The sequence below is a fragment of the Tiliqua scincoides genome, chromosome 3 (assembly GCF_035046505.1).
Source record: "Tiliqua scincoides isolate rTilSci1 chromosome 3, rTilSci1.hap2, whole genome shotgun sequence".
Taxonomy (NCBI): Eukaryota; Metazoa; Chordata; class Lepidosauria; order Squamata; family Scincidae; genus Tiliqua; species Tiliqua scincoides.
Window position 1 is genome coordinate 174,092,441 of NC_089823.1, and position 13,096 is coordinate 174,105,536.

General features: G+C 43.0%; 1 protein-coding gene across 2 annotated transcripts; it reads left to right on the top strand.

Annotated features, from left to right (window-relative positions):
- Positions 1-1,132: 1,132 nt before the first annotated feature.
- C3H10orf88 (chromosome 3 C10orf88 homolog) lies at positions 1,133-12,704 on the top strand. 2 transcript variants are annotated; one of them, XM_066621071.1, is made up of 7 exons: positions 1,133-1,378; positions 4,493-4,696; positions 5,618-5,710; positions 5,928-6,000; positions 7,255-7,461; positions 8,641-9,116; positions 11,664-12,704. In XM_066621071.1, exons 1-7 carry the CDS (start codon positions 1,185-1,187, stop codon positions 11,839-11,841), a joined length of 1,425 nt encoding a protein of 474 aa, XP_066477168.1. In that variant the 5' UTR covers positions 1,133-1,184; the 3' UTR covers positions 11,842-12,704. The 2 variants fall into 2 exon arrangements, with proteins under 2 accessions (XP_066477168.1, XP_066477169.1); XM_066621072.1 differs by lacking the exon at positions 5,618-5,710.
- Positions 12,705-13,096: the final 392 nt, after the last annotated feature.

Consider the following 13,096-nt stretch of genomic DNA (forward strand, 5'->3'; position numbering starts at 1 on the left):
CATTCTGAAGTAACCTACATCTAAAACCAGGTGGTTGCACATACCCAGCATGGCTTGTAACCTGTGATGGAATTTCCCTGCAGAACTCTGTCCAATCCCCTTTTAATCTGTCCAATCCCCTTTTAAAGGCATCTAGGCCAGACACCATCACTACATCCTGCGGCAAAGCGTTCCACAGACTAATTACATGCTGGGTAAAGAAACATTTTCTTTTGTCTGTCCTAACTCTCCCGACACTCAATTTTAGTGAATGTCCCCTGGTTCTGGTGCTGTGTGAGAGGGAACCTCTCCTGACAGATTATTTCATAAACCTGAGAGTTTATTTCATTCTGTCCTAACGGGAAACGTATGCAGAGCAATTTTTTAAAAAGTAATGTGGCAAGTAAAAATTGCCACATTTTTACTTTTACACAAAGTAAAAAAAAGTAAAAATCAGGCAAGAAGACCTGAGTTTGAAGGAGTATCCACCTCTTCTGTTCCACTTTCTTAGGAGCAGGAGGGATAGACGACAGTGGGGATACGCTGCTGCCTCATCACTGCAACGATAACAGTCCAGAGTTTCCCTGTTGTCACATACGAGCAGCTGACCCTGTGCCATGCGTACTCCAGCCACAAGAGTGTATTTAGCTATGTGTGTAATTAGTCTGTGGAACTCCTTGCCACAGGATGTGGTGCGCTCTGACCTGTATTTAGCTATGTGTGTAATTAGTCTGTGGAACTCCTTGCCACAGGATGTGGTGAGGCATCTGACCTGGATGCCTTTAAGAGGGGGCTGGACAAATTTATGGGGGAAAGTCCATCCCAGGTTACAGGCCTCCTGGTTTCAGAAGTGGGCTGCCTCAGAGTGCCAGTTGCAGGGGAGGGCACCAGGATGCAAGTCTCTTGAGGCACTGTGTGCTCCCTGGGGCACTGGTGGGCCACTGTGAGCTGCACCAGACGGGCCCAGCCTGACCCAGCAGGGCTTTTCTAATGTGAGCCAGAAACTACCAGGAGATCCAAGCTGCAGCTTGGATTGAGTCCAGACTGTCACCCTCTCTATGGTCAGGCGGTCCTAAAGAGGCGGAAGTTCTGTCCCCAAATAAGGTCCGGGGAGCAACACGCCCGCTGACATCTTCGTTCCTCCTCCAGAGGACCTGGAAGCCCTCCTCGCCGGGCCGGGCTCGCGTCCGGAGCTGCTGCTTGCCATGGCGGGCAGCGGCGGCCTGATGTTGGCCCCGCCAGAGGGAGACGCGCCTGTGGCGGGTGAGGCCCTGGTCGGCAGCCCGCGGATCTCCGCCGCCTGCTCCTGGGAGTGCCGGGCGGGCCTGGCCAGCGTACTGCGCCTCGTACCTGAGGAGGAGTTCGGCGGCCGGGAGCTTCTGGGGGCTCCACAGAACGGGTAAGGAGAGCGCCCTGCCGGGGCTGGGGGGGGTGGGCACCGCCGTGGGGGGGGGGGCGGTTGAGCTCGCTGAGAGGCCACAGTGCGCATGCGCGTGCTCCTGGACTGCCGAGGTGCACGGAGGGGGAGGCACGAGCTGGGCTGTGATTGGCTGGGACTCGTGAGGTTCCAGCCTCGCGCCTTCCTGAGCAGGTGTCAGTCATTTGGGGCTGAGCCTTCTGCTCCGGGAACTCTTTGCACCTCGAGCTGCAGCTGCGCCAACTTCCCCTGCTTTGACGGCTGAATGGGGCTGCAGTCCTTCCCTGGGAGGAAGGCCCACTGACTCTGCTGGGCCTTGCTTCTGAGTAGACCTGCATAGGAGGGGGCTCTGAGGCTGCCACCTTCTCCACACTTTCCTGGGAGTAAGCCCCATGGACTCTATTGGGACTTACTTCTGAGTAGAGCTGCATAGGACTGGGCTGTGAGGCTAGGATCTTATCCATGCTTTCCTGGGAGTAAACCTCATTGACCTCAATGAAACTTACTTCTGAGTAGACATGCTTAGGATTGGGCTGTCAGAGGGAATGCCCTTGCTAGGAGTATTGCTTTTGAGTTAAGAACACATAAAAACACAAAATGCCACCTTTTGGTGTTAACTAGCCAAATAAAAACACAAAACACAACCTTTTTGGTGTTTTAGACGTTTCCCAGAAATTAAAATAGTTCACTTTTCCAGTTAGAAGTAATCATGTGACTGCATTTCTTGACACTACATCACCTGAATTGCCTACCTACTAAATTTTTAAGCAATTATAATGTATAATTTATTAAAATGCAGCCTTGGAATAAAAACTCATTACACCACAATTTGCCATTTTAATAAAGAAATTGGGGGGGGGGGAATCACCCCAAAAAACCACACCCCTAGCCATTCCAGTGTAGGGACACCCACATTCAGATTTGGATTAGCCAGAAATTGTGAGGTGGTCTTTCTCTTTCAGCCCACCCCATTATTATTGTTATTTGTTTTTATTTTTCACATAAGAACATAAGAACAGCCCCACTGGATCAGACCATAGGCCCACCTAGTCCAGCTTCCTGTATCTCACAGCGGCCCACCAAATGCCCCAGGAAGCACACCAGATACAAGAGACCTCATCCTGGTGCCCTCCCTTGCATCTGGCATTCTGACATAGCCCATTTCTAAAATCAGGAGGTTGCACATACACATCATGGCTTGTAACCCATAATGGATTTTTCCTTCAGAAATTTGTCCAATCCCCTTTTAAAGGCATCCAGGCCAGATGCCATCACCACATCCTGTGGCAAGGAGTTCCACAGACCAACCACACGCTGAGTAAAGAAATATTTTCTTTTGTCTGTCCTAACTCTCCCAACACTCAATTTTAGTGGATGTCCCCTGGTTCTGGTGTTATGTGAAAGTATAAAGAGCATCTCTCTATCCACTCTGTCCATCCCCTGCATACTTCTGTATGTCTCAATCATGTCCCCCCTGAGGCGCCTCTTTTCTAGGCTGAAGAGGCCCAAACACCATAGCCTTTCCTCATAAGGAAGGTGCCCCAGCCCAGTAATCATCTTAGTCCCTCTGTTTTGCACCTTTTCCATTTCCACTATGTTTTTTTTTGAGATGCGGCGACCAGAACTGGACACAGTACTCCAGGTGTGGCCTTACCATCGATTTGTACATCTTTGTACTACCTTTCTTCCAAGGAGCTCAGGGTGGTGTACATAGTTCCTCTTTCCCTCCTTTTGTCCTCACAACAACCCTGTGAGGTAGGTGAGGCTGAGAGAAACTGGCCCACCCAGGAAGCTTCATGATTCCAAGGAGCTCAGATGGTGTCAATGCTCCTTTCCCAGTAGTTCCCAAGCTTTTTTCCACTGGTGGTTTTTTTCCCACCTACTGGGCCATTAGCTGTGGCTCCCCACAAGGACTACAATCCTATACACTGTGTAGGACAACGGGTTTTTCATGAGGATTCCACAGCTACCCAGGGTGGTTTTTGTGGCTCTCCGGGGAGCTGCATCTCACAATTTGAGAGCCACTGTCCTAGCTTCTCACCAATTTTATCTTCCGGACCCAATGAGGTTTGCAAAATTTTTCTGGTCCAAGGTTACACAATGAGTCATCTTGTGACTAAATGGGGATGATCAACAGTGCAACTGTGCATATCTACTTTGAAGGAAGTCCCTTTGAGTTCAGTGGAGCGTACTTCCTGGTAACAATTTATACAATTGCATTCTGAGTTACAGCTATGTAACCCATTTTCAGATAACCATTATTTTGTAGCATCTGTGTACATAGTGGTTTACATACAGTGAGAAAACAGATTATGAGCATTAAGTGGGGGATGATTTGTAAATCATATATGGTATCCTTGAGCACTTTGGTGGATGAGTAGAATTAAATGTAATACATAAATTAAAGGTGCAGGTACTCTTCGTATCTGAACACTCAAATTAGTACTATGTCAACTGACAATGAATATGGTTGTATCAAACTGCTTTATACTGAGTCAGGCACCTAGTCCATCTAGCCCTATATCATCATAGCTACATCATACATAAACTACTTAAAGTCTTGAGGCAGAGATTCTTCCTTGTTCTGATACCTGAGATCTTTGGAACTATTGATGTCAGGAACTAAGCTGACATTTTTTCCATGCAAAACATATTTATAAAGGTGGATTTATGAACAGTTGCTAAAACATCCTGTCATTCCAGGAAATATATACAGCACTGACCAATTAATATAGTTGTACAATGACCAATTATAGGGACAAATCCAGCCCCACATCATTATAATTGATATTTTGCAAATGTTGGACTCAGTCTGTGTAAGTGACTACTGCTGAAAGACAGCTGTGAAGTTCAAGGTGCAGTTGCATCCAACGCATTTGGATCTTATTTTAAAGTCCAACACGATTAACACACAAAATATTGGTGTTCTTATACATATGCAAACTTTTAGACACGGGATGCATCTATTTAGGTCATTGTTAATACTTTGTGAATTTAAATGTAACTACAAAATTGTTTACTTGTTTAATAATCCTGGAATTATCAGCACTATTAAGTGCATAGCTTTCAGTAACACTTTTTTCTCCTCTCTTCTAGTGAGAATGTTGTGGTGCTGGACGGACAATTAAACTGTGACAACACAGCACCATGTTTACTGTACTTGCACTGTGATCCCCATGGATCTGAAGAAATAATTGGTCTTGGCATTGTAAGTGAGGCACGGAACATGGAAGTTTATATAGGAGAAGAATACTATGCAACTGGGAGAGGAGAGAAAGTCTTCACTATCCAAAATGACAGGTCATTAGCTTTGTTTTGCTTGTTTTTGGAATATTAAGTTGTACTATAAGTTTATAATGGCATATTGCAGCCTTGCAAATAAATCTATACAAGTTTTCCCCAATCATTTTTGCCAGCTTGATTGCCCCCAACACTGATGGCCTGAAAGAAGTGAGCCAAGCACTACTTGTTTGCAAAAGCTTTCCCTGCTTGTTCACCTAGAGGCTATTTCTTCTTGTCACAGGTCTGGCATATTAAATTTTGAATGCTGAGACATGCAAAGCCCACTTTGGTTTGCTTTAGTTATTTTTAACAAGGATAATTTCTAAGGCCACTTCTCAAATAACATTTGAAAGGCTGAGGAAACACTGGCATGTTCAACAAACTACTGTATATAGATGTATGGGCAGTCTCTTAATTTTCAAAGCTAATAAGAGAAAATTGAAAACAGAGTTGCCCATAAATTTTAAAATAAAGGTGAATGGAAGGGAAGAAAGAGCTGAATTTTGATTTAGTGTTATGTTGCCAAACATTCTGTCACTAGGTTTTTGGTATCCATTGGTACTGGCATGTTGTCTGTATTCCACCAGTCATTCAGGCAATCCCAAAGCAATTTCTTGGTCTAGTTGAAATCTCTGCTCTTCTTATAAAAAAGAGGCCTGCCCTCAAATAGCAACAAATTTGGGCTTTGCCAATGGAGATGGAAGGAACTGAGCTGGTGAGAACAACTACCTAGGCTTTCTGTGGGCTGGTTTGGAACATATGTAAATGTTTTTGTTGTACCTTATGTATCACTCAGAAATGAATTTGAGTTGAATTTCAGGATGATAAACACAGAGTTGTGTTCTGTGTGCACACCAGAGCTTTTCCCTTTCCACTGCAGCCCCTAGTGCCTCCTTTACCCAAAAGCTTCTCCTGAAGGTTGGGGTCTCTCCAAGGCAGGATTCAACATGCTGAGATGGGATATGACTGGGAGGTAAAATGGATGCTTTCCACATCTATGCAGGATCCCAGCAAGCTACATAAATTACTCCGGTATGTTTCACACCTGCCTTCTCTAAACTCCTCTAAGAACATTCAAATTGTTGAAATTGCAGGTGTTTAAGGTGCATTTTACTGGGCATTAGAAAAGTATAAGCAGTGTTTGGAAAAACAGGCCACTAGGCATATTTGTGCTGTCATGCTTTTATATAAAGCTATTTAACTTATGTCACTGTTATACAGATTTTTCACGGATCTTTTTCTTTTCTAGCCAAAATGACCAGGTTACGTTATACAAAAAGTACCTTAAATTGGAGTGCTCCACAGCCTCTTGTAAAATTAAGGTAGGAAGTTACAGAAACTATTTCTTAAATTTATTTATCTCTTAAATTTTGGTACCAAGCTATTTTCAAAAGAAGGTTGTGATAAAGTATAATACAGCGCCTTGTTCTGAGTTCAGTTTTAAGTACTGAAAGAAATTTCACCCTACTCCTTCTAAGGAAACACTTTTTGACAATGAGATTCCTATAGCTATATAAATGGCTGTACAAGGTGGGGCCCCCATATCCATGGATTCTATATCCACGGATCCAGCTCAGCTTGGGTCCCCCGCACCCACATTGAGCCAGTCTTGGACCAACCTGAGCCCTCTGGAGGTGACTGGAGGGCTTTCTGAAGCCTGCAGAGGCTGCGTGCCATGTTGAGCTAGATCCGTGGATATAGAACCCATGGCCTCTGTGGGCTTCAAAATGGCCTTTTCAGCTGAAGGAAACAGAAAGTGACATATTTTCATTTGAAAATTGCCATTCTGAAACCCGCAGAAGCCATGAGCAGATGCATGCAGCCTTTGAGGGCTTCAGAAAGCCCTCCAGAGGCTACCAGAGCACAGCTCCAGTTGCATCCGGAGGGCTTAAAGTGGTATGAACCATGGGATTCATTATCTGGTTTCTAATATCCACGGGGGGGGGGGGGAGGTCCAGGAACAGATCCCCTATGGATAACGAAGCCCCACCTGTATTTTAACAACAACAAAAAAAGATAAGTTAAATCAGGAATTACTGCAGTAAAGTACAGTTAGCCACATGGTGCAGGCAAACCATGCCACAGAGAAAAATGGATAATCTTCGGAGCCACTAACATTATCTGACATGCTCTGTTATAATGGGTCTTTGTGTGTGGTCTGCAATTTTTTTAGATTGTGAGCCCTTTTGGGACAGGGAGCCATTTACTTATTTGACTTGCTTGTAAACCGTTTTGTGAACTTTATTTGTTGGAAAGCAATTATATAAATATGGGCGCAATCCTAACCTCTTATGTCAGTGCTTTCCAACACTGTCATAAGGGCAGTGCAGCTCTGAGGTAAGGGAACAGACATTCCCTTACTTTGAGGAGGCCTCTGTGAGTGACACCCAACTGCAGGATACAGCACAGGTCTCATTGGCACTACTATGCCAGTGCTGGAAAGCACTGACATAAGGGGTTAAGATTTCACCCTATAGTTAAGAATAATACGTGTCCTGTGACACAAATGTGTATGTGGTGCTGGGAATTAAGTTTATCAGTTCCTTACAATAACAGTGTGTTTTTCCCCCCGCTAGTTACTGTCCATCAGTGAAAAACAAAGAGTACTAATCAGTAAAATCGTAATAGAAGTGAAATCAGCTTGTACAAAATCTGGGCCAGATCTACCCGTACTAGGATCAGGAATAGATCTAGATAAAGTGCAAACTATAATGGAATCTATGGGATCAAAATTATCACCTGGGGCTCAACAGCTCCTAGATATGGTTCGCACTCAACAGAAGGTGAGTTTTTGCTTATAAAACACCAATGAATGTTCTTTGTTGTGATGAATGAACTGGAAGAGGGCTTTAATAATATGGGGGACCCCCATATTTGCAGATCCTGTATCTGTGGTATTACTTAACCACAGATGCAGGAAGTCTCCCCACTCGTGCCCCCACACCAGAGACGAGGGACGTTGGTCTCCCCTCACCTCCAGAGGCTCTTCTGAAACCCACAGAGGCCCATGTCCTCTGTGGGCCTCAGCATGGCCCTTTAGGCAAAAAAAAAGTCACTTCTGGTTTCTTTGAAGCCCTTCCTTGGCCCTCCTAGTGCTTTTTAAAGGCATAAAAACATCACTTCCAGTTTTACAAAAAACCAGATATTTTTTTTTGCCTAAACTGTCCTCTGGAGGCTCACGGAGGCTGTGGGCGAATGCGCACAGTGTCTGTAAGCCTCTGAAGGGCAGGGATCCCTGGTATCAGCAGATTCAGCTACCCGTAGTAGCTTGTTAAAAATACTGGTCTGTCACATTTCCCTAAATGCAGTCACATACCATGGTAGCATCAAGACTAATATATTTAAAATATTGAAATGAATGGGGACGCACCTGAAATTGGCTTGCAACCCACCTAGTGGGTCCCAACCCACAGTTTGAGAAACACTGATGTAGACAACGAGAAAAATAACATGAACATTTAAGTACTATACATTCTCCAGTTCCCCAACTGTCCCACCTTCCTTTGCCTTAATATCTATTCTCTTTTAGGTGAAATTGCTCTTCCTTCTCTTTTATTCACAATTTGTATTTTACTATACTCTGTACTTTCTGTATATATATATTCTATGCAGGTTTTTTCTGTCAATTATGATGTTTACTATGTAACTGTATTCTTTAAATTTTAAATTTCTGAAATACAAATAGATAGCCAAGGTTAGCAAAGGCCATAAATTAGGAGTTCTATGGAGTTCAGGGGAAGGTAGCTTAGTGAACACGTAGTCGGCTAGTGGCCTTCCAAGCAGAAGGGTGCTATAACAGCAAAAGATATGTTCCTTCCAAGCGGAAGGGTGCTATAACAGCAAAAGATATGACAACCTTAGCTTGTCAGTTCAAGATGAGCAAAGCCAAAGAGATGTTTCACAACCATTCAGGCTTTTCATATATAACCACTTAATGTCTTTCTACCATTTGCTTTTATCAGAATGGTCTTCCTTTTGGAGGCAAATTGCAAAATATTTTGGGGAGACAAGGATTTGTGCATGGAAACAATCATACCATTGATGGATTGTACAAGGCTGTTAATTTTGGAAGAGTAGACCATTTACCCAGTGCACTCACTCCTCTTAAACCTGGTTCAGCAAGTGGAACAGTTCTAGAAGACTTAAAAATGTACTCTGATATGAACAAGCAGATACCGAGCACAGAGACTATTTCTGAGCTTCCAGGACTTCATACTCCACAACATAGTGTTGTTCTTCCTCAAAAAGACTTTAAAGATTTGGTGTCTTCATTTCTACAAGAGCAAGCAAATGAAAACCCAAATACCCCCAGTTCCACACTGCTGCTTCCTTTTCTTCAAACTGTATGTGGTCAAGTAAACAGTCTACGAATAGATGAAAAGAACAAAAACTACGAGAACAATTCTGTATCTGAGGATGGTGAGATTTCAACTGTTGGGTGAGTTTTTGACTAAGCAATGTAGCAGCTTGTTTTATCCTGCAAATTGTTTCCTTGGATAGGAAAACTATTGATAGGTCTCTCCAGGACACTGAACCAGATAACTAACAGCCTAATCCTATCTCCCACAACTCCATACCATTAAGTCGTGTCAGTGGAGCATGTGCTGCATGCTATGGGGGGGGGGGGGTAACCAGAATGCCAGTGAGAGGTAAATAAAAAACTTTTTTTACTTATCTCTCAGAAGGCTAACTGGTCAACAATGGGTCTCCTCAGACCCACATCAGCTATATAGCTGGCATAAGTCCAAGGAGAGGAAGGGCAGCAAAGGATGGGTTAACACCCTGCCTCCAGACACTGCTGCTGGGATCTCCCCCACCCTGAATCACCCATGAACTGCCCACACCATCATTTGTTCCTTCAGGGCATCCAGGTAATTCTTGTGTGCAGGGGGAGCTGTTGGCCATTTCTGCCAATGGCTGGGTTGCTGTACCTTTTAAGGCAGCAGTTCAGAAGATTGGCTGTTGTATAGGAATAGGCCAGTGGTACTCAAACCTTTCTGGCCCATGGCTCCCTTGACCCCTGTGGCTGTTGGCCATGACTCCCCATCATGTTCCTGAGGGCTGGAAGTGACATCATTAAACAGGAAGTGGCCAGAAATATTTACTATATTATTAATTATATTAATCATCTCATTAATTAAATGCAGATATAAAAATATATTATTATTACACAGCAATATAAATGCTTTATAAATGATCAGCTGCTGATCACTGTTGGAGACAGGATGCTAGAACAGATAGATTTTGTCTGGTCCAGTAGGACTCTTTTTTTTTTTTTCTTCAACTTTGTAAGCATACCAATAGAATTGTTTTATTACATGAAGTTTGTGAACAACCAGTCTGACCAACATTATATACACACGCACACCCTGTGGACCCCAATCCAGCTAGTCATTTCTCCCATTCTCCTTGGATAGGATTGAACCCTTTATTAATTTAATGTAATTAAATTTTTCCAGCAGCTGCTGGGGAAAACAAAAATAGACCATGAAAATATATCGGAGCTGATAAGGGTTTGGTTAGGAGGCTGATTTGTCTTCTATACTAGGAGATGCACAGCTGAATCCTATGCATGTCTACTCAGAAGTAAGTCCCATTAGAGTCAATGGGGCTTACTCCCAAGAAAGTGGATAGGATTGGGCTGGCAATCATGGCTGATTGGAATGGAATGACTGATAAGTATTCCCTTTAAATAGCAAGATTCATCACTTTAAAAATACAGCCTCTCCTCTTCAGTCAAATGACAAGATTAATAAATAGCTTTAAAAACTGTTCCCTTTTTCTGCTCTTGGCCAAGTAAAGTGTGTGCTTGTCTCTCCCCCTCCTTTGCCAACTGCATGGAAACAACTTTAAGAGCCCTGGTGACTGGTAAAATAGGAAGCGTTTTATTTGGGGAGGGGGAGGAAAGCGGGAAGGTTTGGAGATCAGAAGGGGGGAGTGGAAGAGGGAGGGGGTTGAAAAGAGAGATTTCACTTTGATGAGAAGCGATCCCAGGCTGGGAACTAGGAACCAACCAGACAAGGATCAACGAGGGTTTCTTTCTGACGGTCAGCAAGGGCAAGGACTGCAAACTGAGCATACTCGGTATTTGCCAGCTGGAGGGTTGGAGTCGAAGAGGACACAGAAGGTGGCAGCCTGGGAAAGGAGGGAGAAGAGGGCGGGCAGCAGCAGCAGCCACTCTCGCAGTCCCTCTCGGAGGGAGCAGCTGAGCGACCCCCCTTTCTTCTGCTTTAAAAAAAAGCGCAGAAGACGGAGGGGCTCTGCCCAGGAACGGTGGTGCGACAACCCGCGCCTCCCTTGTGCCTTTGTGGCACCTCCCCAGGGAGCCGCATCTCACAGTTTGAATAATACTGGAATAGGCTGTAATAATAAGTAGACACTCTCCTCATTTTTTAATAACTGTATTTTGCTGAACTCCTGGGTCATGTTGAAACCAAGGGCAGAACTAGTAGACCAGATTCTCAAAACGGCAATTCACCCAGCCATTAAGCTTGCTGAATTCATTCCAGCAACTTCATATCTTCCAATTAAGCTGATAGCAGGAATTGGAAAAAAAAGGCTAGTCCATTTTTGTTTAAAATACTTTGTGGGTGGCTTGTTTTTTAACATTAAGTTCATCTTTATATTTTGCTGAGTATCTAGCATTTTGTAATTTTTTTGACTTTTGCCCCCAATGCTGAGTATTTGTGCTATTGAATTTTTTGTGATACTGGCATGCCACCATACTGGTTTGGTTTCAGTGGGATGTTACAGCGTCTGTAAATTAATTGATAATATTGATGCTGAACGATGAATATTTGTGAGTTGTGTGTTGCATTGTTTATTGCATAGAAGAGTATAGTTTAGGTAATGTTTGATTATATTATAACCTAATTATGAAAGGGGTCATTACCTTTTACTGAAGCATTTTTAAATTTATACTACTTAATATGCAGGGTATTTGGTTTAAAAAAAAAAGTAACATCTTTTGCTGTTTTTCCTGCAGTGTGGAACAACAGCCTATTTGCCTATACTTAGAAAAGATAATCTCCAAAAACATGGAACAGATGGAAAAGAGATTAATGGACTACATAGATCTGCGTATGAAAAAACTTCAGGAACGTCTTGATATTAAAATTTCTGCAATAATGGATTTGGCCCAGAATTCCAAAAATGCTTCTTAAGAATTATGCTCCGAAAGAAGAATTCTCAGCTGAGAAAAGATAGACAATCTTTGAAAAATGGAAGATCTCAAAAGATGTGTTGTCTTAGGGCAAGTATTTATTTTGCAAGTGTTTCAAAACTTTATGGTTACAAGCTTGTAAATCTTTAAATCTTCAGTATTTGTACTCGTTTACTGTAATTTTCCCCTGGTACTGTACACTAATGTTAGTGTTTGTATATCTGTAACTTTTGGGAAGAGATTTTAAACAAAAGAAACTCCAATATTTTTTACAGCTAAGAATTTTTCTACATCAACTTACGACTTATTTATTCATAACACTTCACAAAAGTTACTGTTTTGAATGTTTGTCAACCTCATATTGAAGTATGGGAGATTCACTCTAAATAAAGTTATGTGCAGCTTTAATATCTTCAATTAATTTGGTCCATTTATTGATTTATATTTAGAGACATATCTTTCTAGAAACACAGATATATTAGATTGTGTAGATAGGGAAAGTGGCTGATTTTGTGTCTGCTTGATTTATCCTCCATGTAACTTTACTCAACAGTTCTGCTGGCGTCCGCCCCATTTCTTGCTTTCCATCTACTCATCCCTTATCCTAAAAATGCAGTATACCAAATAAGTTTACAAATCTTGTTCCAGCAAGAGTATTGTTTATTGTGTGATCGGAGTTTCAGCAGTATTGCAAATAGAACAGAGTTTCTGACAGCATAACAAGCTTAGTTCCTTTGTTCTTCGTCACACTCATCCACTATTACATTGCTTAGAAACTGGATACAAATTGAGGCATTCATGCATACATACAAGAGTGAAAGTCTTGTTTTGTAGTTTTGGACCTATGTTTAACTTTAATGAAACCTGGTGATATATTTTCATTGCTATTTCTACAGTACAACTGCTCTGTATTGTATCTGAAATCAGAAAAATTTTATAGCCCAGTCCTAACCTGCACTGGCGCAGCCAGTCCACAGAGCCTGCACTGAATCCAGCATAGTTCAGGAGCAGGCTCAAGGTCTCCTTGGGGTAAGGGGATATCAGCCTGCCCAATGGGGCTATTTGAATCTGCACCAACTAAATTGCTGGTGCAAATCCAAGCAGCCCCATGTAGAACATTAGGCTTGGGAGGGAGGATAGGATATGGCAGAGGCTTCCTCTGCTAATCCCACCCTCTACCAGGCTTGATACACCTCCCCATTCTGCCCTCCCCAGGCTCCTATGCTACTCAGTGCTTTCTTGCCTTCACCAGTGGC

Excerpts from the sequence above, each read along its gene's own strand:
- C3H10orf88 (XM_066621071.1), top strand. The coding sequence starts at position 1,185 with ATGGCGGGCAGCGGCGGCCTGATGTTGGCCCCGCCAGAGGGAGACGCG. Across the intron at positions 4,697-5,617 it reads TTCACTATCCAAAATGACAG|GATTCAACATGCTGAGATGG; the intron begins GTCATTAGCTTT and ends TCTCCAAGGCAG. Across the intron at positions 7,462-8,640 it reads TGGTTCGCACTCAACAGAAG|AATGGTCTTCCTTTTGGAGG; the intron begins GTGAGTTTTTGC and ends TGCTTTTATCAG.